The 25,983-nt window shown below is 39.1% G+C and overlaps 1 protein-coding gene across 1 annotated transcript in view; it reads right to left on the bottom strand.

The window, feature by feature from the left end:
* ptprga (protein tyrosine phosphatase receptor type Ga) overlaps window positions 1-25,983 on the bottom strand; it is a 429,346-nt gene that overhangs the window by 161,116 nt on the left and 242,247 nt on the right. The window contains exon 3 of the mRNA XM_037102522.1: window positions 7,471-7,653. Coding sequence (XP_036958417.1) covers window positions 7,471-7,653 — 183 coding nt within the window. The remainder of the gene's footprint in view (window positions 1-7,470; window positions 7,654-25,983) is intronic.

The raw sequence follows: 25,983 nt of genomic DNA, 5'->3' as shown, positions 1-25,983 counted from the left end.
CATGATTTTATGATAAGACAGGCTGCTTTCAGTCATTTTAAACATGTCACTGTAACAAACATTGTGGCAAATATAATCAACAAAACTAAAAGCTGCAGTTATAAACTCTCCAAAGGGAATGAGTCAGCAGTTTCAAATAATCAATTGAGTTTATCAGCTGTTCCTTGTGCAAAGATATGCATGATAATGTAGAGATACACATATGGTTTCTGAGGCTGGAGGATCAAGGCAGCTGATGAATATTAATTATGGTGGTCCTGTCATTATCCTGCTTGTGTTGTGATTTCCTGTTTTATTTTGAAGATTTGCTCTCTTGTGTCATGAATTGCTTTTCATCTCCTTCTATTGTGTGATTTTCCCCCCTTCCAGTGTTTTTCTGTTCCTTTCCCTAACCTGTTCTTTCCCCTTTCCCCTGCACCCCATCCCCTGTTTAGTTGTGTTTGTATTTAAGGCTGTGTGTTTCATTCTGCCTGCATCAGTTTGTTCCTGTGTGATTACTTTGTGATCTTGACCTGAGCCTGTTACTTCAAATGTCTACCTCCCCCCCGTGTCACCATGTGGTATCTTTTGGTTTTGTGCTGTCTTAGTTCATTGTGTGGCGTTTTTTTCTGATATGAACCACTGCTTTTGGTTGTACTTTGTTTTAGCTTTAGTGTTGCTCCTTTGATTTTTGGTGTTTGCTATTCCTGGTTTTTATGTTTTATGTTTTATTAAAAACTGTTAGTTCCTTATCCTGCCTGCCTCCCGTGTGTTTCTGCAAATTGTAACAAATCCAGGAATCACACCAACATGACAATATAAGCTCATGTCCGTTTTGGTACACAGTTTCGTTTAAATGCCTTGCAGTGAGGAATATGAAGATTTTGTCATTGCACAAAAGCTAAATGTTTGAACACTTGTATTCAAATAAAGAGCCATTTGATTAAATAAAACAATATTATGAATTTGACTGGACATTTAATGGCTGCTTCCGGTACATGACAGGCTTTGTCACTTTTGATATGTAATATATTTAGTTCAGGTTACAAATGTCTTCCTTTGAAAAAAGGCGGTTTGCCAATGTATCGTCTCCTACTTCATTAATATGTACGTCATATGTCCTAATGCACTATACTCCTCTGGCAGGGTTATCTGTCCTGTCATGACAGCAGATGAACTACGCTGACAGTGAGACACAGAGAAAGTGAAAGCGAGGCCATGACAGCAGTTAGTGAGACGCTGCTCTGTGTGTGACTGTTGCAGGATGTGCTATAACACAGCTAAGCAGCAGGTGGAGGTGACTGACAGCTTATATCATCTGAGGATATCACACTGTCACTTTCCTGTGCATTACACTGTTGAAGACAGAGAAGACAGAAATGTTTTTTTTTTGTTGTTTTTTTTTTTTACGTGTTTGATCCAATAATGCAAGAGTACAATGACCTAATGCATGTAGATATTACAGTGTTAGCATCAAACATTTGAGAGAATGGACAGGGGGAGTTTAAACTCAGATATGCATCAACTGACCTAATGCTACATGAATTAGCAAGCTGTGACTCACAAATAGACAAATGATGCAGTGTCCTTTAAGCTGCAGTACATTGTATGCGATGGAAAGCATAGGGAAGAACAAGTATGTTGTTTTTTTTTTTTTTAGAGTCTGATCATAAGTGGGGCTAAAATTGTGCCCAGCAAATGCCCTGGCAATTGGTCCTAAATGAAATAACTTCGGCAGACTAAGATCAAATTCAAAGTCTCCAAATAAATGTATCAGTTGTCTGCTGATCTCAGCCATCCCATATTTTGCTTTGTGGAATTCACTTCCCCTCATATTACCTCTTACTCTGCCACTGTCACAGCTTACAGCATCCTATGTGTCTATATCCACTGTCCTCCACAGCTCTTAATGCCAGCACAATAATCTGTATTTCATGCTTTGTTAACCTCAGGGCCGGCTCTCACATTAAATATTAACCATTACTCATTTCATGTTGACCACTTTCCTTTCATGAGCACCTCATGGTATACTGACTCAGCGCACTGCCTGACTCTATGGGCTGCCTTATCTTATATTCTCTTGCAACTATAGCATATGCATTCTTGCTTCATTAATAATAACAACTATATACAAACACAAAGGTTTATCTTAAAGTGTGTGTGTATATATATATGTTTTTGTTATATGTGTATGTGTGTGTGTGTGTGTGTGTGTGTGTGTGTGTGTGTGTATGTATGTATATGTATATATGTATGTGCATTTGTATACATATTGTATACAAATCATACAATGCATTTAAAGGAATATTCCAGTGTAAATTTAATCCATGGTCTAACACACCGTGACATCGAGTAAAAACACAACTCTCCACTCTCCTGCCGCAGCTTTCTGTTGTAGGGAAGTCTCTGCAAGTCGATTACCGAGTGTGGTTAGAAATGCTCAATTCCGTTCTTTTCCCTGTCTGCTCTCGATAATAACTGTTATAAACTGCTAGGTAAGACACATATGAATTTTGATTGCATTTCCATGGAGTAATAATCATACATATTCGTCCTTGAGCTGCGGAACTCTTCTGCACTCGGTAATCAACTCGCAGGGCTTTCCCACAACAACGAGAGTGGTGAGTTATGGTCACTTTACAATAGCAATCTGGCTAATCCAGCAGAGGTTTGATGCCTCGATCTATGTGCTGAGACCCCATTTGTACTGTTGCTGAAGTTTGGTGCTGTTCTGAGCATTATTTGTGGCTTTTTGATGGCGGTTTCTTGTTGAAGGCGTATACTGCAATGTATTGTTATCATGCGGTCATTTCTGAGGTTGCTAAAACTACGTAAACTAGCGATCTGCAAACTTGATCTCTCAAGGCGGGGTCTTATGTGGTGTCACGGTGTGTTAGACCATGGATAAAATTTACACCGGAGTATCCTGTTAACCTCAACACTGAAGTTTGCAGATTAATTAGTTTCTACTTCTACTTCTATTCTATTAACAAGTACTCTATCTTCAAAGTTGACACTGCTCACTGCTTTGTCAATAGTGCATTGACAAGGTTGATGCCTCCCTCACATCTGCAAGTTACAAGCAACACAATTACCAGAATAAATGTTGGCAATACTCAGTCTGCAAACCAAGCAAATGTTGCAACTTTACACATCGTTATGTTCAACTTTCTATTATACATTGTGACAATGATGTGTTTAAGGTCTGTTTAGGGTTTAGGCACAAAAAAACAAAACAAAAAAAACACTTGATTAGGCTTCAGAAAATATATTGTTTTGGCACATCAAATCTTTAAAATACATGTTTTGGTGGACACATACATAATGAGAGATTGAGATTGTCAGAAGGAAAATGCCAGTTATCAGTCATTATTGTGTAATTTCAATGTGATATGACACATATTGTAGAAGTACGAATGGTGCATAACCTATGACTTGTACAAATGTGAACACTTCATTGGATTGCAGAAATGGTAAATGCCAACTTTTTATCGTGGCCACATGACATGAGGATATGGTCAGCATCTTGTTAGTCTAGCTTGGCCCAAAGTCTAGAAGCAGGGAAACAGAGTCAGAAAAAAGACACTTCTACGTGTTGTACCGTCTCTTTCTCATTAAGGCTAATAGGGTAGGCTTTATTTGTACACCATCTAAACTGCTTAGTGAAGCTGCAGTAAACCTACAAACTGCCAATTTATTCAAATGTGTCATGACATACAACACGCATCCTTGATTGAGCAAATGATGGGATGTTAAACATTATTGTGCTGAACACACAGCTGTGCTCTGGGCAGCCTTCAGCGTGCTGTCAACAGTGATGCCAACCACCTGTGGCCTCTGCCTCTCAAAAGCCTTTCAACTCTATTTCTCGACTGAGGGGAAAGGATCATCCATCTTAGTGACAACCTGAAATTGTGAAAAATACCTGTGCCTGACAAGGAGGGTCCTCAAGAAGCCAAGAGAGCTGAATGCAGATGGTCCTGTGCTGAATCCTACAGGCAGTGACACCTGCCAGGGCACTTGTACTAATATGGATGCGGCATGTCTGAATGAAAATGGGATGTGTAATCTTCATCATAAATGACTGGCTGCATATTGCACCTGTCTTGTTTTATAATCATTTGTGAGAAAGTCATGCAACAGATGTTTGGCATACAGGCACCTGCCAATATGAGGTGGATTATTAAAGGTGTCATATTCAGCTCATCATTCTTTTTACTCTGTGACTTGTCACAGCATTATGGTTAAAATCATCCTGCCAAAAACAACATTTCCTCAGACAACATGAGACAGACTTTTATTTGAGATAGTGTGACTACATCTCAAAATAAATATGATGTTTAAGGACAAGTGAAACATGATGAATATTAAGTAGCAAATGTGTAATGATCACTTACTCAGGTATGTTAAACAATGGATCTTAACTTCCATCAGTTATAATAACAGTAAGTTGGAAACATGAGAAATGTAACGATTAGAGTGATTGTAAAAAAAAAAAAAAAAAACAACAATTTTTGAACACATGTTACACATTCAAGTGTCTTTACAAGTCATCAAAAGTTTTCTGTGGCTTCAGAAGAAGCTGCATGTAATCTGATCAAATGAATCTTGATAATGAACGTTATTGTGTGTTGATTTGTTTGTGTAGAATTGTAGTTTATTCTACTAGATTACTGATGAATACACTTCACTTGCAAAATGGTACAGTCCAAAAATGTTATGTTGTTATACTGCACAGGAGGCAGTCTGGGTCAGTGATCTGGCTTACAGTATAAGGCAGAAAAACAGATCTCATGTCATATACCCCACGTCTGTGGTTTATATAGGCTACAAAAAGCACTTAATATCAGTGACATAGATATTTCCACCAGTACATTAATTAAGTATGATGAGTTGTCTTTACAGGATAGGTTTTTATTTGGTGTGATATTTTTGTCTTAAACAAAATAAAATCTTGAATATGTGCATGCAGTTTCTGTGTGAGTGCATGTACATTGATTGCAAAATTGACTGCGATGCAAGGGAGCTCCATCTTAAATCTTGACTAGGACACCAAATTGGTCACGGTCAGCACTGTAGCGAGCTGTTACCACAGTTGAAGGCCCATCAGGAAACATAATAGGACCAGTGAAGATTAATGAACCATTTAAATATTATTATGAAAACCTGTATAGTGCTCTTCTAACTTGGAATTACAGACACAGTACTCATTTCAGAAGAAGATAAAATTAATCTAGAAGAACAGTTAACATTGACAGAAATATCAGAAGCTACTGATGCGATGACAACAGGGAAAACGGCAGGTCCCTATGGCTTTCCCATAAACATCTATAAATAATTAAAATATGTTGGAGGACTTTTAGGGAGGCCTTGTCCCTGTGTTAAGGAGATGTAATCACATTACAACCAAAACCAGGGAAAACTAACATGTGAAAACATGCATCCAATAAATCTCCTTAACTCAGACACAAAAATAGTATGTAAAGCTCTGTCGAAGCGATTAGAAGTTATCTAAATTGTCCTATCTAGGCTGATAGGACAGGGATTACATAATGTGAGAAGGCTTCTGAACATTCTTCATGACCATAGGGGCGAACAAGATATTGTCATCCAGTCACTGGATGCTGAAAAGCCTTTGATAGGGCAGAATGGCCTTATTTATTTGAACTACTGACAAGGTTTGGTTTTGGGGAATGATGTGGGAATGGGTAAGGCTACTTTATAACAACCCTGTAGCTGAAGTGCTAACGAATAACACGGTCCAAACCATTCATTATTTCCAGAGGCTGTCAACAGGGGCTCTCTGTCCCCTTTTCTTTGCGATCTCCAATGAACACTTTGCAATTGCAGTTACAAGACAAAGCGGCAAAACTGGAACATAAAATTACCTTATTTGCAGATGATGTTCTTCTTTTTTTTTCTACATCAGTACTCTATCCCTGCTTTATTGGAGCTTATTAGTAATTTGGGGAATATCTCTGGGTACAAGATCAATAATAATGAATGCATTCTTATGTTTCTGAATGAGAGAGGTGGAAAACAATCCAACCATGGTGCATCCATTTGATTGCTCTACATATCTGGGCATAAAGAGTGTGCAGACATTTGAGAATATTGTTTCTGTAAATCATTACCGTATTTTAGAAAATATTTCAAATTCTGTTTAAAGGTGGACATCTTTACCCATATCCTTACTTGTTGTTATATCTAAGGGTGTCACGATTTTGATTTTAAAACGAAATCGACTGAAATTAAGTCATAATCTCGAACTACAAATTAAAAATTGGAATCGTCGATGCTGCCACACCTCCATGTCACGTCCGGTCGGCTTGCCAAGCAGAGAAAAAGACACAGGTGTTCAAGTGCTGCGAGTCAACCTCCTCTAACTTAGCTACTAGCTAATGCAGTAGCTATTAGCTACAGCCAGCTAAATGATAACATGGTGTTACACCATTCCTGTTCAGCTCCTGAACCGTGGTCTGGAAGCGCAGGGGAGATGATTTCCTCCAGGGCTGAAGTTTGTGTTTACCTTCAGGGTGAACCACTTTCACATGTTAAGCTGGTCGGGAAATAATACCAGGGAGCTTTGTTTTGAAGTAGTAAAAGAAGTAGTAAAAGATTGTTATATCAGAGGCTTCATGTCACTACTATATGACACTAAAGAGTCAGGATCACAAGATCCTGAAGGATAACAAACCTGAAGTATGGAGGAAGGAATTAAAAGAGGACATCTGTGTGAATGATTGGAAGGAGATGTGTAAGGAAGCTCAAACCCAAACAGTAAATGTCAGATTGAAACTGTTACAATATAAATGGTTAATGCAAACGTACATAACTCCCACCACATTACACAAATATAATAGAAATATTCTTGACACATGTGGAAAGTGTCCTCATTTAAAGTACTCTGTACCACTGCATCTGGGATTGTGAACATATAATATAATTTTGGAAGGATGTGAGGCACATGATAGATAATATCTTGAATATCAGTATGCAGTTATCTGCAAAAAAAAAACATTCATATTACACTTATTTCCTCCAAACATGCCACTGATGAGTAAGGAACATAGAAATGTTCCTATTACAAGCAATCCATCTTAATGCTTTACGATGGAAGAAGATAAGGGCACTAAGTACAGAAAACTGGTTAAAAGAAAGGGTAATACATATGTCGACGGACAACTGATATTATGAAAGATAAATACAGGAAGTTTGAGGAAATCTGGTATCCTTTCTTATCCTTTCTTAAACAGGAAGGAGATGACGTACTGATACTAATTTGCCATGACAATATGATTTATCTATCTATCTATCTATCTATCTATCTATCTATCTATCTATCTATCTATCTATCTATCTATCTATCTATCTATCTATGTGTTTTCTTAACGTGTCAAATAGGTTTTTGTGTACATTTAAAATGTTAAAACTCAATTAAAAAAAAAAAAAAACAAAAAAAAAAAAAACAGCAGCATGTGTGGTCTTTACCTGTTTTGCCAGTGTTTTTCATAGAAGTCTTGTTAGATGATTCGTTATCAAAGCCCTCCAGTGTCAGCTCCTGATACTCTGTGGATATTTTGGTATCCTGGTCCATGATGTTGATTGGTGACTGATTTCTCTCTCTGCATTCTGGGTAAGCTGATGCCCAACCCTCATCAGGCCCATGTATACCTGAGGAAGACAATACATACAACAGGGTCTCGTCACTAGATAGCTACAATATGAAACTGAGTCATCTTTAGAATGATAGATCAGAGAAAAATGTCAATTTAGAACCATTTCATGTCTTTTGAAAGCAGCTGATGAAGTGCACTGCCAAGTCATCTGAATTCCAATTAAACATTGCACACAGAATAAACACCATGAGCCCCACATGGAGGCAGCTGCTGAAAAGGCAAAAACATTTTCATTCATGTGGTAAATAGAGAATTTCCAAATGCCATTATTATGAGGTGTGCTGATGTGCTGTTTCTTGTGACATCGTACATAAAAACATAGATTCTGCTTTTGCACTGCTGACCCCTCTCACCCCTCTCAACTCCCCTCAGATGACCTCTCTGCACTCAATCACAACATTACTGAGCTGACAGGGAACCTCAAAAACACCTTAGAGAAGTCATGAGGAAGCCAATGTCATGTCATTGTGTGTGTGTGTATGTGTGGTGTGGTGTGTGTGAGAAAAGAGTCATTCTTTGACAGTAAATGTCCACCGAGTGAAAGCCTGAGGCAAGAGGAGCACTGGAGTCCCTTTTTGCAAAGGCTGTAACAGAAAGATAGTCAGAGGGCTTGCCAGGGCACCTGAGAGTTTACTCAAAGAGCAGGGCTATAGCTGCTGGGAACACTGGGAGCAGGGTGTTGCCTAAGGCCACCCAACCCCTCCACAGGTCACAATGAATTCAACATCAACAGGAATACGATCATTTAAGGAACATTTCCTTTATCTGATGACATACTCATACCTGTCTCAGATTGTAAAATAAGATGGAAAATGTGCATAGGCCACGTGACCCTAATGAATTTCTCTGCATGCAGTACCAGGATCCATGTTTTATATCTTGTCAAACTCTAGAAACATTGCCAATAAAGGAAACCACATACCAGTCAACAGTTAAAAATTCAATGTAGATTTTGTTTTTTGAAAACTGAAAATGGGTCGGTTCTGTCAATATTCTCTTAGTGTGCACAAGTGAAATTATTAGTCATGATCAATTCAGTGAGAGTAAAATAGACAGCTCAGAAGATAGTGTAAGAAAAAAAAATCTCTTCAGATGTCATGTTTCATCCAACTTATGGTCCAAAACTCAAAGACATTTGGTTTCTGCAGATATAAAACAGGGGAAAGCATAAACCACTTACTGTTAGAAGTTGGAACCAAAGAATGATCTAATATTTTTGCTTAAAAAATGATGGGCAATCAACCAGACCTAGACAAAGCAAATTCAAACATAAGCTGTCATTCACACTGACATTAGCACTTAAATTGCTTTCAAAACTGTATCTGTTAACCTAAGTGTTTCACGAAATGTGAGCAAAAGCTGTGCTGTCGGAGTTGATACAGTCTTACACCATATTTTTCTTTCAGAGGTACATGGATTATCTCCATTTCTCTGTGACAAGTAGAGGGCAAACAGCTTCATTCCAGGTGGAAGTAGACGACAGCAACAGCTCCAATTACACACCTTTTTCAAATGTTAACATTGGATTTTTTTTTTTTAATAGATATCTGGTTAGGTCAGCCAAGGCACCTTCTGCTTTACATTCAGTGATGCTCCAGGCTTCATGGTAATCACACTCAATTTAACAGTGTGTAAGGCAAAATGAGTGTTAAGTGAGTGTGTCGTTTTGTTTTTATTGAGCGTTGCTCCAAAAGCTCTCTGGTAAATTGTTTTTAAAATAACATGTTTTTATTATTTTGTGAATAAATTGCTGCTGTATAGTATGTGTCTTTTCATCTATTTCCATATAGGCTACATAAATGTGTGCTGAATAGATTACTTATTTAAGACAACACATATTTTCAAATCTGCAGTCTGTTTTCAGAAATGAATTAAAGGGATATTCCGATGTAAGTTTAATCCATAGTCTAACACACCTTGAACAGAGTAGGACCTCCCCCTCGAGAGATAAAGTTGGCGGACCGCTAGCTTACGAAATTTTAGCATCCTCAGAAACGACCACACAACAACATTACACTGCAGTAAATGGGTCTAAGTATAAATTACTATAAATACTCCGTGTCAAGGTGTGTAAGAACATGGATTAAATTTACACCGGAATATCCCTTTAATGTCAGGCCCTATGGGCTCTGTGTTGGAGCTTTCTTAAATTCTCAATTTTGCAATTCAGTCTGTGATCCTAACAATGTCATCAGTATGTCCCACCACATTGGGAATATATGTTGTCAACACCTTTAAACATGGAGTAGATTATGGAAGGGACTCAGGGGGTCACCAGCAGTAACTCAACAGATGACTGATCATGGAATGGTCTTTTTATTTTTTATTTATTTATTTTTGTTTTATCTATTTATTTTTTTGTGACTCTATTTCACCTGCAGTGCAAAAACGTTGCCAGCTGAAATGCTGGAACCTTCCTGCACCTGCAGCCCATTATAGTGAGTGGCCAAGACAGCCCACACTCAGCCGGAGCATGCACTATCCTCACAAGTGGATATCACTTAACATTACCAACAGTTTTGTCATCCCTCTGTGTAACCTAAGATTCTGCCAAATGGTGTCTTTACTGTGTGTGTGTGTGTGTGTGTCTTGCAGGCAGTTTTTTCTCCAATACTTTGCTGGTATGTGTCGTTTGAGTTGATGATTTGATTTATCGTCATCTGCAGACTGCAGACATTAGTAGACATTACTTTTAACAAGCATGTGAAGATCGTAAGAGTTCAGTTGACTAAGCACACACTGTTCTCGGCTCCCTTTACACCTGGGAGAAAATGCCATCCCCCAAGTAGTCACTGTATAATTTGCCCTCTGTCTATAAAGCAGGTTGTCAGGGAGGTGGGAAGCAACACACTCTCAAGGATTGAATTCACAGAAAATCTGTGTGCAGTTGTCAGTGTCTAATGGTTTGGCAGACAACATGCAGTTTTCTGTGTTCACCATCTTGGATTAAGAGCATTATTGCTCCTTCCAATGTACAGATCATAGACATGATGTATTATCCGTTCTAAAGGCAGTGTTCCTCTCATCTTATAACCTTGCTTAATTTGATATTGATACATGTTATAACGTGTTTTTTTTTACAGTCAGTGACTTCCACAAAACTGTAGTAAAGGCTGTTACAAAGAGAGACATGTAAACTGTGTAGTGACATGACAGAGTACTAAGAATATATTGAGGAGAATGTAGGCTTTTACTCAGCATGAAGTATAAACCGACACTGGAGTTTTGTGAACACATGCTTTGACATCATAAGGAATTACACCACACCCAAACATGTTTTAGAGTTGTATGTTTTTTGGCCACTTGGGGGCAATACAACAACTGGTAAAGACAACATTGACAGAGTATCAACTCATAAAGTTGTTATGGTGAACTCCTGTTTACACTGCCAGCAGTCACATAGAGTAACATCAGCATTCACCTCAACTCTTTGTGTCCACCTGTAGTCCAGTATTCTCTGTCTTTGAGCTCTGTTTCTGTCTAAAACAACTCCTGAGAAAAATATCTGGCTCTTTAGCCGCTTACTGTTCTCGAAAGGTAGTGTGCCATGGGATTTTAGAGTGCAGGTGCGAGCATTGAGACTGACTAAACCTTAAGATGTGGAGCTTAAAACAAAAAAGCTTCAGTTTAGTTAGAATTCTCTGTGGGTTCATTACTAAGGTTAAAAGGTACATCTATTATTGTTTTATTTAAACCACAGGGGCTTAAGGGTGCTGATGATGAACAGAGGAGTCTCACAGGTTAGGGAATGAATCTGTGGTATCAGATACTAACCCCCAGATTCTACCAGACAGGCTTGGCGGTGTCACGGCTGTGAAACAGTCATCGGAGCTGATCATGGCCAGTCTAACACTTGTTTTGTGGGCCATATTCCTTCTATATTATATGCTCTGGTGTTCTTGCACCACCCAGCAGCACAGTGTCAGAGGAAATCGATTGCCTGAGCTCGATGGTTCCACAGCTGACCCCTGACAGCGGTGTTGTTCCTGTCACTCCTTGATTGTACTATAATTCGTAACATTTTACTGATGATTTTGTTGAGACAAAATAAGGCATCATGAGAGGATAGTCCACATGTTGTCCTGCACCCCAGCACTCACAGATTACTGTTTTTGCTGAACCAGTTATATCCATATTCATTAAGTTCAAAGTTCAAGGTTCATGGCTCATTAAATTGCCATTCTACAACAGAGTTTTACAATGAAATGTGTTTTGGAGTCCCTTTGTGTTCACAAGAAAAAAATACATAAGTAATCCATGAATAAATACCTTTTGTAGTGAAGTGCTCAGGATGACTTCAAGAGTCTCTGTCCCAGTGTTTCCTGTTAGTTAACTAGAGTCTGGCAGCCAGCCAAAGTTTAATTTGCCACCCCATCATCTCATAATGAACTGAAAATATTTTTCACTTCTCATAATAGCACTCAGTCAAGCCAACCACCCCTGCTGTACTGTTCTCTCTCTCTCTCTCTCTCTCTCTCTCTCTCTCTCTCTCTCTCTCTCTCTCTCTCTCTCTCTCTCTCTCGTCTCCCCCTCATATCCCCCCTCCATCACAGTTTACAGGAATCTCAGAACATATTCTACTCTCACTAGGGAGTGCTTGTGCTTCAGAAGTCTATAATCTATAAACTGACTAATATGTAGATTTTTTAAAAAGATACTAGCCATGCAGGATTCAGAGGATGCATCAAACACCTACATCAGTCTCTCAAATAGTCAGAAATAGAAAGGCTAATGGTGTAAATTTGATATTCTGAAAAACTGTAAGATACCAAAAGGGAACCTATACCAAAAACTGATCAAATGTATTGGTTCATTTATAATTGTAATGATGTTGATATTTGGGTTGAAATTTGTGTGAACGAATGCTGTCTAATTTACAATATCTGCAAAAAAAAAAAAAAAAAAAAAAAAGTTGTATTCCAAAAGCCATAATGAAGCAGTCATACTAGACCAGCACAATTTGATGTATTATGTGTATGTGTTCACTAGCATAAACGGGATTAAAATCCCTGTTTGAGGTAGAATTCAGCACTGTCCTCTCATCTGAGACTCCTGTTGCTTTAGTGCAACTTCTATCACAACTCTCAGGAGAGACAGCCCCCTCTTCATCTCCGTCAATTATTTACTTTGTAAATACACCTGGCAGCCGCTTCTGACCTTTGAGAGAGTTTGAGGCTTTTCAGTCAATTAAGAGCCATTTTTGAAGCAGATGCTGCGCTGGTGACCTCGCTCACTTCTCACTGAAAAGCCTGCCAAGATTCCAATTTGCAGCATAAACAAACCGAAGACTGTATGGAACAAAAAAAAAAAAAAAAAAAAAAAGCTGCTAAAAGATCACAATTATAAACTGCAAGCCTCTAAAGACCAAAGATGCTTTTTTACACAAAGGCACAAACACTTCTGGGAGAAATTTGCTGTCAGAAGAATTCTGAACAACTCGAGAATAACAATGAAATCAAGGTGTGCCTAATGAGACGAAGGACAGGCTGAGGAGAGAAAACAGAGAGCAATCTTTCATGGCGATTCCTGTTCTGTCCAGGAAAATGAGACGCCGACTTGCCATATGTCCATCTCCTACAATTAACCACTCACATCAGAAAAGGTCTCCTGAAGCGTGGAAATAATGAGAAAGAGAAAGACAGGGAGCTGTGTTTCTCTTCTCCATTTGGCAGGAAGCATCCTCTCAACAGGCACTAAGAGAGCTTTTCTTCCTGAACTGATTCCATCAGGATTAGTGTGGCAAAGCTCCACGCAGAAATCAAAATGTATTGCTCTCTATGTGGAGGACGGCTGAATTCAGTGAGGAACCCATCCGGTGAAGTGGATTAGCTTTACTCTGAATGCCAGACTCTCCCTAACTCTTCTCTACTTCCAAACCCCACCTGAAGTGAAACCCACAACCAGCTGCTGGTCCCACACCATAGATGACCACAGTAATGGGGAGGGAAGTAATTCATGTAGGAGACTTTATTTCTTGTCTGCCTCTTTTTGTTCTGTAAAATTGAGGTACATTTGACAGGTATAACCAATAATTTACAATATGCATTAAAGGCTTTCTCTTCACATTCACGTACTGGGGGTGCAATAACCTCCTTTGAACAAAAAAGTTTTGTATTTGGAAGATTCTCTGATGACATGGAACTTACTTAATTACTTAGTATACTCCCATTTTCCATCACCTTTCTTGTCAGAATGATCTCTTACATCTCTCTGAGCCAATTTCTATTTCATGGATGTGTTCTTAGGCTGAAAGGGCTCCTGACCCTGAGCTTTTGGTTTCAAACTTAAGGGTCCACTAGAGGGGGCCACATTGTGATCAAGCCAACTTCCAGCTGAATCATGACCATAAAACATTTCATCAGTGCATCAAAAAGGTAGAAGACTGTGGAAATCATCCAAAAAACTATTGCACATAGATTTCTTTCAAAATATGTTCAGCTTACAAACACCAGTGGCCTACACTGCATTACTTGAAGAGATTTGCACCCCTTTGGAAACTTTTCCACATCCCTAAAAAACACAGGATGTCAGAAAGAAAAAAAGCCTGGTTGCTCTGTAGCGGGGGTGTAGTGTTATTTGTTCAGGTACCAGAGTGTACCTAAAACGATGATGTGCACTGGTCTGACACATACGGTTATGTTATTTTTAACAACAACATCATGAACTTTCACCTTTTAAGCTATTCCAAAAACTGAAAGGATGTTTTGCTGCCTTCATCCTCACTAGTTAATGTTGGCAATCTATAAACAAACTAAATTAAGCTGAATTAATTCACAAAGATTACTGGCATCTTTTAAGGTGGAGTAATATGAATACTGAGCCTGTGCTCTGCCCTACTGCAAGATCAGCATCAAAAAAGGAATTAAAAAATTGATTTTATTGAAAACAATCTTCTGTTGCACAATGACCCAGAAAAGACTGACTTCTCTTGCATACATGTTTTTTTTATTGCTTTTATATGTGGAAGCCCATTTCAGCCAGTTAAAAACAGAAACTTGATTAAAAAATTAGCCTTGATAGAAAAAGACATATTCAAATATATTTCTCAGTGTCAAACATGGCTATTGGTAAGCTATGTAGCTATGGTAGCATAATTATGAGGCAAACAGTCATACATATGAGATAAAAGTAATAATTCTAATAGATCTAATGTTGATATTTTGTCAAAGTTTATTAAAAAAAATGTTATCCTGATCATTTCATGTGCATAGACAGATCAATCTCAGTTCTATTTGTTTTATTTTCAGAGATGCTGCTCTTATTTATTTATTTTTTTCTGTCCAAATCCATGGTTGTCATTTTGTGTGACAAGAACATACCACATGGTCTTCTCAGGAATCCATTGTGGATGCAAATCCTTTCATATCAGTCTTTTTTTTTTAACCAGGTTCCACATCACAGATTTCTTTTACAAGGCAGACCTGCCCAGGAATGGCAGGCTCCTATAGCATTTACAGCAGTGCAGTGGAATAGACTTGATGTTACCGTTATATACAGGGGCTTTTGTTTATATACTGTATTGCTTGAACCTCCAGATGCTGCATAGATTGGAACATCATAGACCTTCGTCTGAAATAAAGACCACATAATGCAATCCAGTGTCTAACTCTTGATGAGCTACTTGCTAGTTAAGATGTAAATATGCCATTTTTATTGCTGATATTATGAATCTTTTCACCTTAGATCGAGCTACACTAAGCTCACAGTTTATGGTTACTTCTAGTATTTGTGCCAAGGATGGTGAAAGACATGTCAAGACTGACTATTCTATGCTGGTTACACAGAGAACTAAACCAAACTTGTCTCATCCGATTCTGAGTGGGACACACACATTTTGCAAGACGACCAAGGGCTCCTCTGACAACAGGCAACACAAGGAAAATGATTACACAGGAATAACATCATCGTATACATACAGTCTTTCCTTTAAAAAAATAAGAGGCCCAGCAGGACTGGGCCTCTGGGGGCCCTCAGAAGAATCACATCATTGATGACCTAGCCAATCATTGTGGGGTCTTTGCAGTGCCAAAGATAAACAACAATCATGACAACAATCACTGACTGCGTAATCCATGCTCATCATTGTTTTCGTTCTTGTAGTAGACTCAAGACCGTGTACCATGTCATTAGAAAGTAGAACACTGTGTACAAGCTCTTTTGTATTGTACTTGATTGGCCTCAACAACTTCCCAACACATGCCGGCAGTGCAGGAGCACTTAAAGAAGGAAGTAGATTTCTAGTTCAGCACCCTTTTGTGAGTCCGCCTATTCAGCACACAGCTTCTTAGCCATTAGCCAGGTGTGTGATTGAGGTTAGCGCTCTAGCAGTCTTGCCAGTCTTCCCTTTTTTTTCCTCCTTTACCTTTACACTGTGCCGTACTGCTGCTTTCAGCAGAAATTAGCTGTATTAAGGCAGTGAGTAATCACTCCACGTTTTCCCTTCAGCTGCATTTGCTGGCCGAATTGTGGCTGTCTGGATCCATAGGTAATGCTAGCCTTATACGAAAGCCAGACCATCTCAATCAATAGCCACCCCCGGGCAAGGACGGACATGAAGGGGAGGGGAAGGAGAACAGGATGCTGCCTAATTCAATGAAATAGACATTACCCGCTGCTCGCAACGCGCCAGGGCATGAGTAATCATAGACAAATTCATTTTGGAGCCCAGGAGCCCAGTATTGCTTTCAATTAAGGGCAGAGTTTAGAGTGAGTAGGGTGCATATAGTGGGAGCATGTGTGAGTGGGCAGGAGAAGGAGGGAGACCCAGAGAAGAGGAGAATCAGACAGAGATGGGATCAGGTTCTGTTGACATTGCCCATTTGTAGCCGAGGTCTACTTCAGGCATTTAGTGCAGCTGCAGTGGTCGGTGGTATACTTGGCAAACCAGTTCACTATGAAATACAGACACAAGAGACTGTTGTTGTTTTCCAACTAATGGAAAACAACACTGTGGGATGCTGCTGATGAAGTGGCTGATAAAACTAATGAAATCAGCTTTGAATCCAAACATGTAACAGAAAAAGAAATAGACAAAGAAAAACAAGACTGGGAAACATTAACTCATGGACCTCCTGTCATTATAGTCCTAAAGCCAACAGTATTTGTACACAAATACAATTTTGAGGTTATAGTGCTTTACTTGATTATTACCATGTCATGTTGCTGTATATTCTTTGCCTTCAGACGTAACTATTAATTTTCTTTCTGCTTTATTTAATAACTTTAATTCATAGTTGTACTAAATATATGACCAACCAAGAGCGAAGCAAATAAAATATATCCACCTTAAATAGTTGCTGCTAATGAGTAAGTGCATCGCAGTAAAAGAGTGCACTCACTAGAGTGCAGATCTCCACCAGACCTCTTCCTTCTTGAACAAAGACGAAGCAAATCTTACCCCAGTGTCCCTCCCAGCTTACAATATTATTTTGCTGGGATTGCAAATTATTTATTTAGTAATATCAAACCCATTCGAAGCCTCTTACCCAGATCTAACCTTTTCTGATTTAATGTCAATAACTTTTGTTTGTCATGATCATTTGCCATGCTAAAATCAAGTTATCAGAAAAAGATAAAGAAAACAAAGATTTATCCATCTCATATCATGCCTCATTTAAGTGGTTTATAACACATGGAATTAATTTGCAGATGCTCTGATTCAAGATGAGACCAAACTTTTCTATGAATGTCAGTTTTTGAGCCATGACAAAAGCCAATATATGGCAAGACACAAGATGTTTTGTTTTTAGCCAAGCCAGCAGCTAAGAATGCCTTTTAGTAAGTTGTCACTCACAGAAACAAGATTCCAAATTAAAGCAGTTGTTTATCATTTGGAGTCTTATGTGTATATTACAGTTCAATGTTCAAAGTTTAGTTTTAAACTAGCACGGGTCATCAATATGTTAAAAACAAAAGTTAAATCAATACAAAAAAAAAAAAAAATGAGTTGAATAAAGGGCACACATTTGTACCCAAAACTGAAATAAAATCGGGAGGTTCTGTTGTTACATGTTAAACACATTTGACATCATTGCCTGTGAATTAACTGGTTTTCAATTAATGTGACTAGATTTCCTTGAGATCGAAAGCTATTGATTGCTGTGTCCTTCTCCTTGTCTTTCTGTCTTAGATGTTTATTCCCCTCTTTCATAGCCCCACTGGTTCTTATGTTCGCTAATTTTAGGCTTTTTTTTGTTGTTGTTTTTTTTTTTGTTTTGTTTTTTTTTCTGTTTACTGGGCAATCCGTACCTGCCCGGTTAGCTTTCCATGGCCTAGCCTAGCTTACTGGTTTTTACCTTTCACTGCAGATAACACAGCCTTGATAATCAAGTGTTACGATGGCTTGTGCGGTCTGTTCTGCAGTTGCTGATCGGGTGTCTCTATTACAGAGACTTGTCTGTGAGTTAGAGCAGCTTCACTTATAACCATAATAGAGTTAGCCCTGGCCCTGATAGCAGGTCTGCTAGCCTTAGCACTAGCTCAGCCTTGCCCACCACTGCTATGGAGTTTTTCTCTGTTTGACCACTGTGAGGCAGAGGGTGCAGGAGCAAGTCACTGGTTGTGTGCCCTAATCAGCAGTCACCCCTCCTAACTGCTAACCAGTTACCACTGCTAGCCAGTTACTACCATGTAACCGTGTCTTTGCTAGCCCAGTTGTTAGTCTTCTGGCTTGCTTGCCTCCCAAGCCCACTGCTGACAGCGTCGTCAGCCACTGTTTACTGTTTACCTGGGGTCAGAGCTTCTGACACAGGTGCTAATCTTAGGGTGCTTGCATCAGGAAGGGAGAAACAGGGAACCCAGCGCACAACAACACTAGTTTGTGGATGACTGGCCTTCTTTCTGGGGTAGCCCGCACCTGATGAGAACAGACGGCCTTCACCCTACTGGAGTTGGCGCTGCTGTTTTGTCTAGCAATATAACACTTGGGCCGTGGCACTCGGCAGGTCGCAGGTGACAAGGGAGCCTGCTAGTGATACAATCAGTGCTGGCATGGAGTCCACTAGCCTAGTTAATATGGTTAGTCAGGGATGAAGTGCAGAGTACCAGACTGATTGCTCAGTTAATAACATTGAGAATGTCACTTTTCCGATCTCAACCTCTGATGGTGGGGGAATGCCTCAGTAAGCACCTTACACAATCTTACATGATAAAATACCAAAGCTACTCACTACAAGTCAGCCAGAATGTGCTTTTACTAAAAGGCCCCTTGTTCCAATTAAAACATTATCTATCATTAGCTCCACTGAACATACTGTCACTGGAAACTGCTTCTCCAACAAAAAACAAACAAACAAATAAATAATTAAATGAATTCAAAAAAAAAATCACTGTCTATCAGAACATTACTGATTACTGATGATTTGATCACTGAGTGTAAGTTGGACATGATTGGCTTATGTGAAACATGGCTGAAACCAAATATTTTTTCTGCTATTAAATGAAGCCTCCCCTCCTGACCATAATTATGCCCATGGTGCTCGGGCCTCTAAATGGGGGGAGGTGTTGCTCTAATCTACAAATCTATTTCCAGTTCTACCTCCAACTGGGATATTAAATTTACTTCATTGAGGCTCTGTTTTGTTTTGTTTTTTTTCTTTTTCCAGGGAACTGTTTTTCACCTGATGGTAATCTATAGACCTCCAGGACCTTACTCCCAGTTCCTAGAAGAACTCTGTGATTTTCTTGAAGATCTTGTTAATTGTTCAAATAGGGGTTCAAATTAGGGATTTCAATATCCACTCAAATAGGCATTTTGAGTAAAGCTGTTCTGGGACCTCTCGATATTTCTGGCCTATTTCAGGTTGTTCATGAACCTGCTCATTCCAGTGGTAACACGTTGGACTTGATCCTCTCCCATGGGAAAAGTTCACAAATGAAGTGAACTCAGTACGTATCTCTCCTTGATTCTGTGGCACTGGTCTCTACTTGTCTCCCTTATTTACTGATGAAACCCAAGATCTCAAGCAGGCCTGCAAGAAAATGGAACGTGCATGGCAACAATCTAAGTTGGAAGTTTTCTATCTTGCATGGTGAGATAATGTATTTCATTATATGTGTGCTCTAAATGCTGCTAGAACAACACATTTCTCTTAAGTACACAATAATGAACACAACCCTAGATTTGTTTTTGACACTGTGCCTAAGCTTCCTCAAAAACCACAGTCGGTGAGCTGCACACTCTTTAATGCAAATGATTTCTTAGATTTCTTTTGAGATAAAATTGATGAGATTAGAGTCAAAATGATCTCTTCATCTCTGGCTTCCTCTGCAAAGTTGAGTGTAACAATATCCTGATTCTCAGTAAGTCTCAACTCTTAACACTTTTGAAAGTATCTCTCTTGATATATTGTCTAAACTGGTCTCAACCTCAAAAACAACTACCTGCCTCCTCCTCTGGCAGAACGGTGGCCAGCACTGAAACTTACAATGTTAAATACTGTTAATGTATCACTCATGACTGGTGTTGTCACTGCTGGTGTTAAGTCTGCTGGTGTTAAGTCTGCTGTTGTTAAGCCTTTACTTAAGAAACCACATCTTGACCCAGGGTCTCTAAATACTTATAGAACAGTATCCAGCCTTCCCCTCTGGAATCTTTTCAATCAGCTTTCAGAGCCTGTCATTCCACCAAAACAGCATTTACTAAAGTGGTAAATGACATTCTCTTTATTATGGACTCACACTCTACCTCAGAGCTTCTGTTACTGGATCTCAGTGCTGCATTTGCTACCATAGATCATGGCATACTCTCAGACTGACTTGAAAGTCAAATGTTTTTCTTATAATATTATAACACCAAGTATGGAGTTCCCCATGGCTCTGTTCTGGGCCCTTTGCACTTCTCTTTATATATTTCACCTCACCTCTGTATGTGCCCTGAAAAGCTGATGACAATCTCATATTACAAAATTAGAGACGTGCTTGTACGCAGTGAAGAAATGGATGTTAGAAAATGCCCAGCCCCTGAATTTGGATAAAATTGCCCCCGCTAGACAGAGACATGACTTTGTCAGTCAACTGTGTTCCACTGTCAAGCATCTTGGTTTTACACTTGATTCTACCCTCTCTTTAAATCACCAAGATCACATTTTACCAACTACACTACATAGCCAGAATTAGGTCCTTCTTGGCCACAGCTTACGCAGAGATCCTGATTCACTGACACTACAAGTCTTCAGATGGTTCAGAAAGCTGCAACCAGAGTCTTTACACATACAAGAAAATTTCATCATATTACACCAATCCTAACATCACTGCACTGGCTCCTAGTACATATAAGATCAGACTTTAAGGTGCTGCTGATGACATACAAAACTATACATGGCCTTGCCCTGTCGTATATGTCAGATCTCATCCATATATTCCACCCCATGCATTATGCTCTCAGAATTCAGGGCTCCTGATGCTCCCAGGATTATGAAGAAGTCAGCTGACTGCAGGGTTTTTTTTCTAGCATGCCCCCTTCCTCTGGAATAACCTCCCAGCTGACACATTTATTGATGCCTTTAAATCTGAACTCAAAACGTACTTCTTTGGCTTCACCTTCAATTTGCCCTTCATTTTGATGTTAGCTTCTTCAGTGGGCTGGCCTCAGTCTCAATGAGTCTCTTACTTGTAGTATTAGAATTCACTTCCTCCTCCTCCTCCTCCTCCTCCTCCTCCTCCTCCTCCTCCTCCTCCTCCTCCTCTCTTTTCATTCAGACTCCCCTCTGATGGACCACTGGCCACTGGGAACAACTCTTGTGGTGCCCCCAGCCTCACATATTGACAGATCTGGATCATCTTACCTTGGACCCTGCGGGATAATTGTTCTCCTCTGTTTAACTATCTCCTTCTGTATCTGTATTTCTGTAAAATGTAATGGCTCTTCCCTCTGATATTTTCTTTTTATTGATAATTTCCAGGTCACCATGGTGAAGAGGAGGTTGTGTGGCTCGGACAGAGGACATGTGGCTCAGTGTGGCTCCTGGATCCACACACACAGTCGTCCTCCTGAGAGAGGGATCCCTCCTGTGTGGCTGTTCCTGAGTTGTTGTTTTTTTTCTTTTTTTTTCTCCCCCATCTTTATTTTCTCCCTGTTAAAGGGGTTTGTTTTTTGTCATTGTGTTTCTATGATATACAATTTTTTTCCTCACTGGACTCGAGGGTCTAAGGACAGAGCATGTTGTTCACTAGACAGTTTGTAAATCCCACTAAGGCACTGTGATTTGTGATTCATAAATAAAATTGATTTGATTTGATATGATGATCACTATCACGTCATGTCATGTCATTGTCCATGGCCGCTTATCCCTTTCCATGGGGTCACGGGGTGTTGCCGCTGGAGCCAATCCCAGCCTTGTCTCAGGGCGAGGGCAGGGTACTACCTGGACAAGTCGCCAGCTCATCGCAGGGCCACTGATGAGCAATGTGGGGTTCAGTATCTTGCTCAAAGACACTTTGACACACAGCTCAGCCCTGCCCGGAGCCGGGATTTGAACTAGCAACCTTTCACTAGTCAACCTGCTCTACCCGCTGAGCTACAGCCACCCGATGATCCCTATCAGCAGCCTCTATTTAGCATTCATTATCAACACAAATGATATGCATTTGAATGTATCCAAACTAAACCCTTCAATTAATGCATAAATGTACATCTGCAGAAAAACAATATAATTATGAACTGTTCCTCATTTGAATAAATCTGTATTGCAACTGTCCACAATTTGGCCATTTTAGGTGCTGTGTCAATCAGCTCTACTAAAAATACACGTTTTCATGCACTCACATACACCAGAGAAAATATTCTTCGGTCACTTTTCCATGGCATTTACCTCATCTGGCCTTTTTTTTTTTTTCCATTTCCCTGTATATGTCTTTCAGGTTCGCTTCATAATGTACGTCCTGTTTATCATTTTATTATTTTGTCCAGAGTGATTTTCTATAGCTATGTGTGTCATAGAACCACATCCAGTTCCTTTAGAAAGTCTTAAGTTTAAAAAAAGCATGTGCAAGAAGCGACTGAAAAACCTGGCAATGTAGTCATCCAATTGTCGTCAGACATACATATTTATGGACACTGTGCACTTGGACTGATATTCATGATGTTCCAGCGAGAGAATAAAAGTGAGTGGGATGGAAGAGATAGCATCCATGTATGCATTCCTATAAAAATGCAATATAAACAAGAACATACTCAGAGAAAAACCTCCATCCAACACTGGTCAATTTTCTAGGAGTACGTGTTTATCAGTAAATAAGACAGTTATGGAGGCTGCATCTTTTCAATTTTCTTTTGGATTTGATTTCATGACAAAATGGCATTAGAGTGTCTGACAAAAATGAAATTGACTGCATTTCTTCTCAACTGCTAAAAATGTCAGCTGCTCCCACCAGCTCTGCAGCGCAGGTTTGAAGCCACTCTTTTGACTAAAAACATGTTGATGTATGTACTGGAATCTTATCAACTTATCCTTTTTACCTCCTCCCAACGTCATTATCCAGAAAGTCTTTTAAGGTTGAGAAATCAAGCATCGAGCAATTCATTTGAGCAGTTGTTATGACCAGTGATATGCTCTTGAGCAGTCAAAAAAAGGAAACACAACCATTATCAAAAAGACTGACAATTAATTTCCTTGTCAGTCTCATCACTTTGTTTTAAAAATAAAAATCAGTTGGAGTTTATTTAGTTTGTAAGTCCATGTCCCCGAAAACATTGCTTTAAATCTAGTGATATATTTCAGGGCTTTATTACCGTTTTGGTTCCCTTCCTCCTCTCTCATCAGCCTGGTTTCAAGCAACAGCTGCTCTCAGCAGAAAAGCTGAAGTCCCACTCTACAATACCTGTTCAGCATCCAACGACAGGCAGGTGCAGTTTGAGCTGCTGAACAAAGCAGAGCATTGAGCAGCTATAGAGACAGATACTGTTGAGTGTCAGTGGAGACCAAACCAAAACCAAAATCAGAGCCAATGTTGAAGTTAAATTTGTCGGGTGGACATAAAATACACCTACAAATAAGTGTTGCTTGGTGTATAGCTGATGTATAAAGCTGATGACTTTATTTAGTTCAATTATATTTTGTGTCTGGAGACTCCAAATAAAACAAAACTAAAAAATATTATAACACGAGATGAAAAAAAAAAAAAAAAAAAAAGAAAAGTTTAAACAGCTGCTAATTTGTTTTTTTTTTTAACAGTTTCATTTATTTATTTATTTCGGCTTCGTCGCTGACACAGGTATAGTCTATGGCAGAAATACTTTTATCAGCATTGGAGAGAAACGGGTGTTTTGAGTTAAGATCAGCAGACTTTGAGATCATCACAGCCCGCAGTGTCTTTTGACCATCCAACCTGACCAGCTGGACCACCCAGGGAGGCTGAGCCATGCTTCTCCAGCATGGTTTTCAAGCTGCTCCTGGCTAATATTGGGTCGCAGGAAAAGTAAATGGGACAAATGAGACTCATGCTGGCAAAACAGCAGGAACTCAGAGATTGTTGTGTCCACAATTTTGTCAGAGACTCCATCTCCATCACTACGTCTCAGATTTATTTGTGCATTGGACAGTGTTTCCCAGATGTTGAACTTGTGATGTGAACATGCTGACCACATTAAATGTCACCATTTTGTTGCTGCTGCTTCCATTCAGCCTGATGCAAATTCAAAAGATGAACTACTTGTTTATGTATATGTGTATATAAATAACTGTTTGTATGTTTAGTGTAGCATGAAGAAGTTAAAGAACTTTCATTTTGTGATGGAACCATGTGTTGGATAATTACCAATATATAATCTTGTACCTTGTTTGCTAGAATATTTTCTTGTTTGACAGCCTGTCATACCAAGTTGGTTATATTGTTATTGCTGTTTGCCCATCCCCACTGAAGCCTCTGTTGCCCAAGTTAGGTTATGCTTGGTTTTAAAGATTAAAAAAACAAAAACAAAAACAAAAAAACAAAACAAAACAAAAAACAGGCTTTAAAACCTTTTCAGAAACCATTAAGCAATGTCACATTGTCTATGTTTCAGAATATAGAAACATGTTTCTTCATAAGCTGTATATGATCCTAACCACTGAAAATCCAGGGAAGCCATGACTTCCATAGACTCTGTGTTACTGAGGGCAGACTGCTCCTTTATTCAAATTCAATGGCAGATTCAGGGGCTAATGGAGTGTTAGAACACTCACTTGCATGACTGCTCTCTAAAATAGACTTGCTTCAAGTTATTTCAGTGACAATGTCAAAGAACTGAGAAAAGCCTCTACCACCTTTTCATAGGGCACATTTAGACAGTTTAGGAGCTAGGATAGGATTGGCCACAGTTACTGCATGTTGTCAGGGTGATCCACACATCAAACATGTACCATAATGCAAACTAGAGCATGTTTTATAATCAGCTAGTACAATGCCCACATCTTTCAAGATTCAAGGAGGTTCAAGTAAACCCAATGATATCACTATGACATGATCAGGATTATTTCCTCAGACTTTCTTCTTCTTGAGAGCCTCAGAGGATATGATACAACCCTTGTACAAGCAGAAAAGTACTCTTCATACAGTGCCTCTCCAAACTATATATATATATATATATATATATATATATATAGATATAGATATAGATATAGATATATATATCTATATATATATATATATATATATATATATATATATATGACAAAATGGCATTAGAGTGTCTGACAAAAATGAAATTGACTGCATTTCTTCTCAACTGCTAAAAATGTCAGCTGCTCCCACCAGCTCTGCAGCGCAGGTTTGAAGCCACTCTTTTGACTAAAAACATGTTGATGTATGTACTGGAATCTTATCAACTTATCCTTTTTACCTCCTCCCAACGTCATTATCCAGAAAGTCTTTTAAGGTTGAGAAATCAAGCATCGAGCAATTCATTTGAGCAGTTGTTATGACCAGTGATATGCTCTTGAGCAGTCAAAAAAAGGAAACACAACCATTATCAAAAAGACTGACAATTAATTTCCTTGTCAGTCTCATCACTTTGTTTTAAAAATAAAAATCAGTTGGAGTTTATTTAGTTTGTAAGTCCATGTCCCCGAAAACATTGCTTTAAATCTAGTGATATATTTCAGGGCTTTATTACCGTCTTGGTTCCCTTCCTCCTCTCTCATCAGCCTGGTTTCAAGCAACAGCTGCTCTCAGCAGAAAAGCTGAAGTCCCACTCTACAATACCTGTTCAGCATCCAACGACAGGCAGGTGCAGTTTGAGCTGCTGAACAAAGCAGAGCATTGAGCAGCTATAGAGACAGATACTGTTGAGTGTCAGTGGAGACCAAACCAAAACCAAAATCAGAGCCAATGTTGAAGTTAAATTTGT

This window comes from Acanthopagrus latus, chromosome 6, assembly GCF_904848185.1.
Source record: "Acanthopagrus latus isolate v.2019 chromosome 6, fAcaLat1.1, whole genome shotgun sequence".
NCBI classification, from domain to species: Eukaryota; Metazoa; Chordata; class Actinopteri; order Spariformes; family Sparidae; genus Acanthopagrus; species Acanthopagrus latus.
The sequence above is the reverse complement of the archived record's forward strand: the minus strand, read 5'-3'. Positions and strand labels throughout refer to the sequence as shown.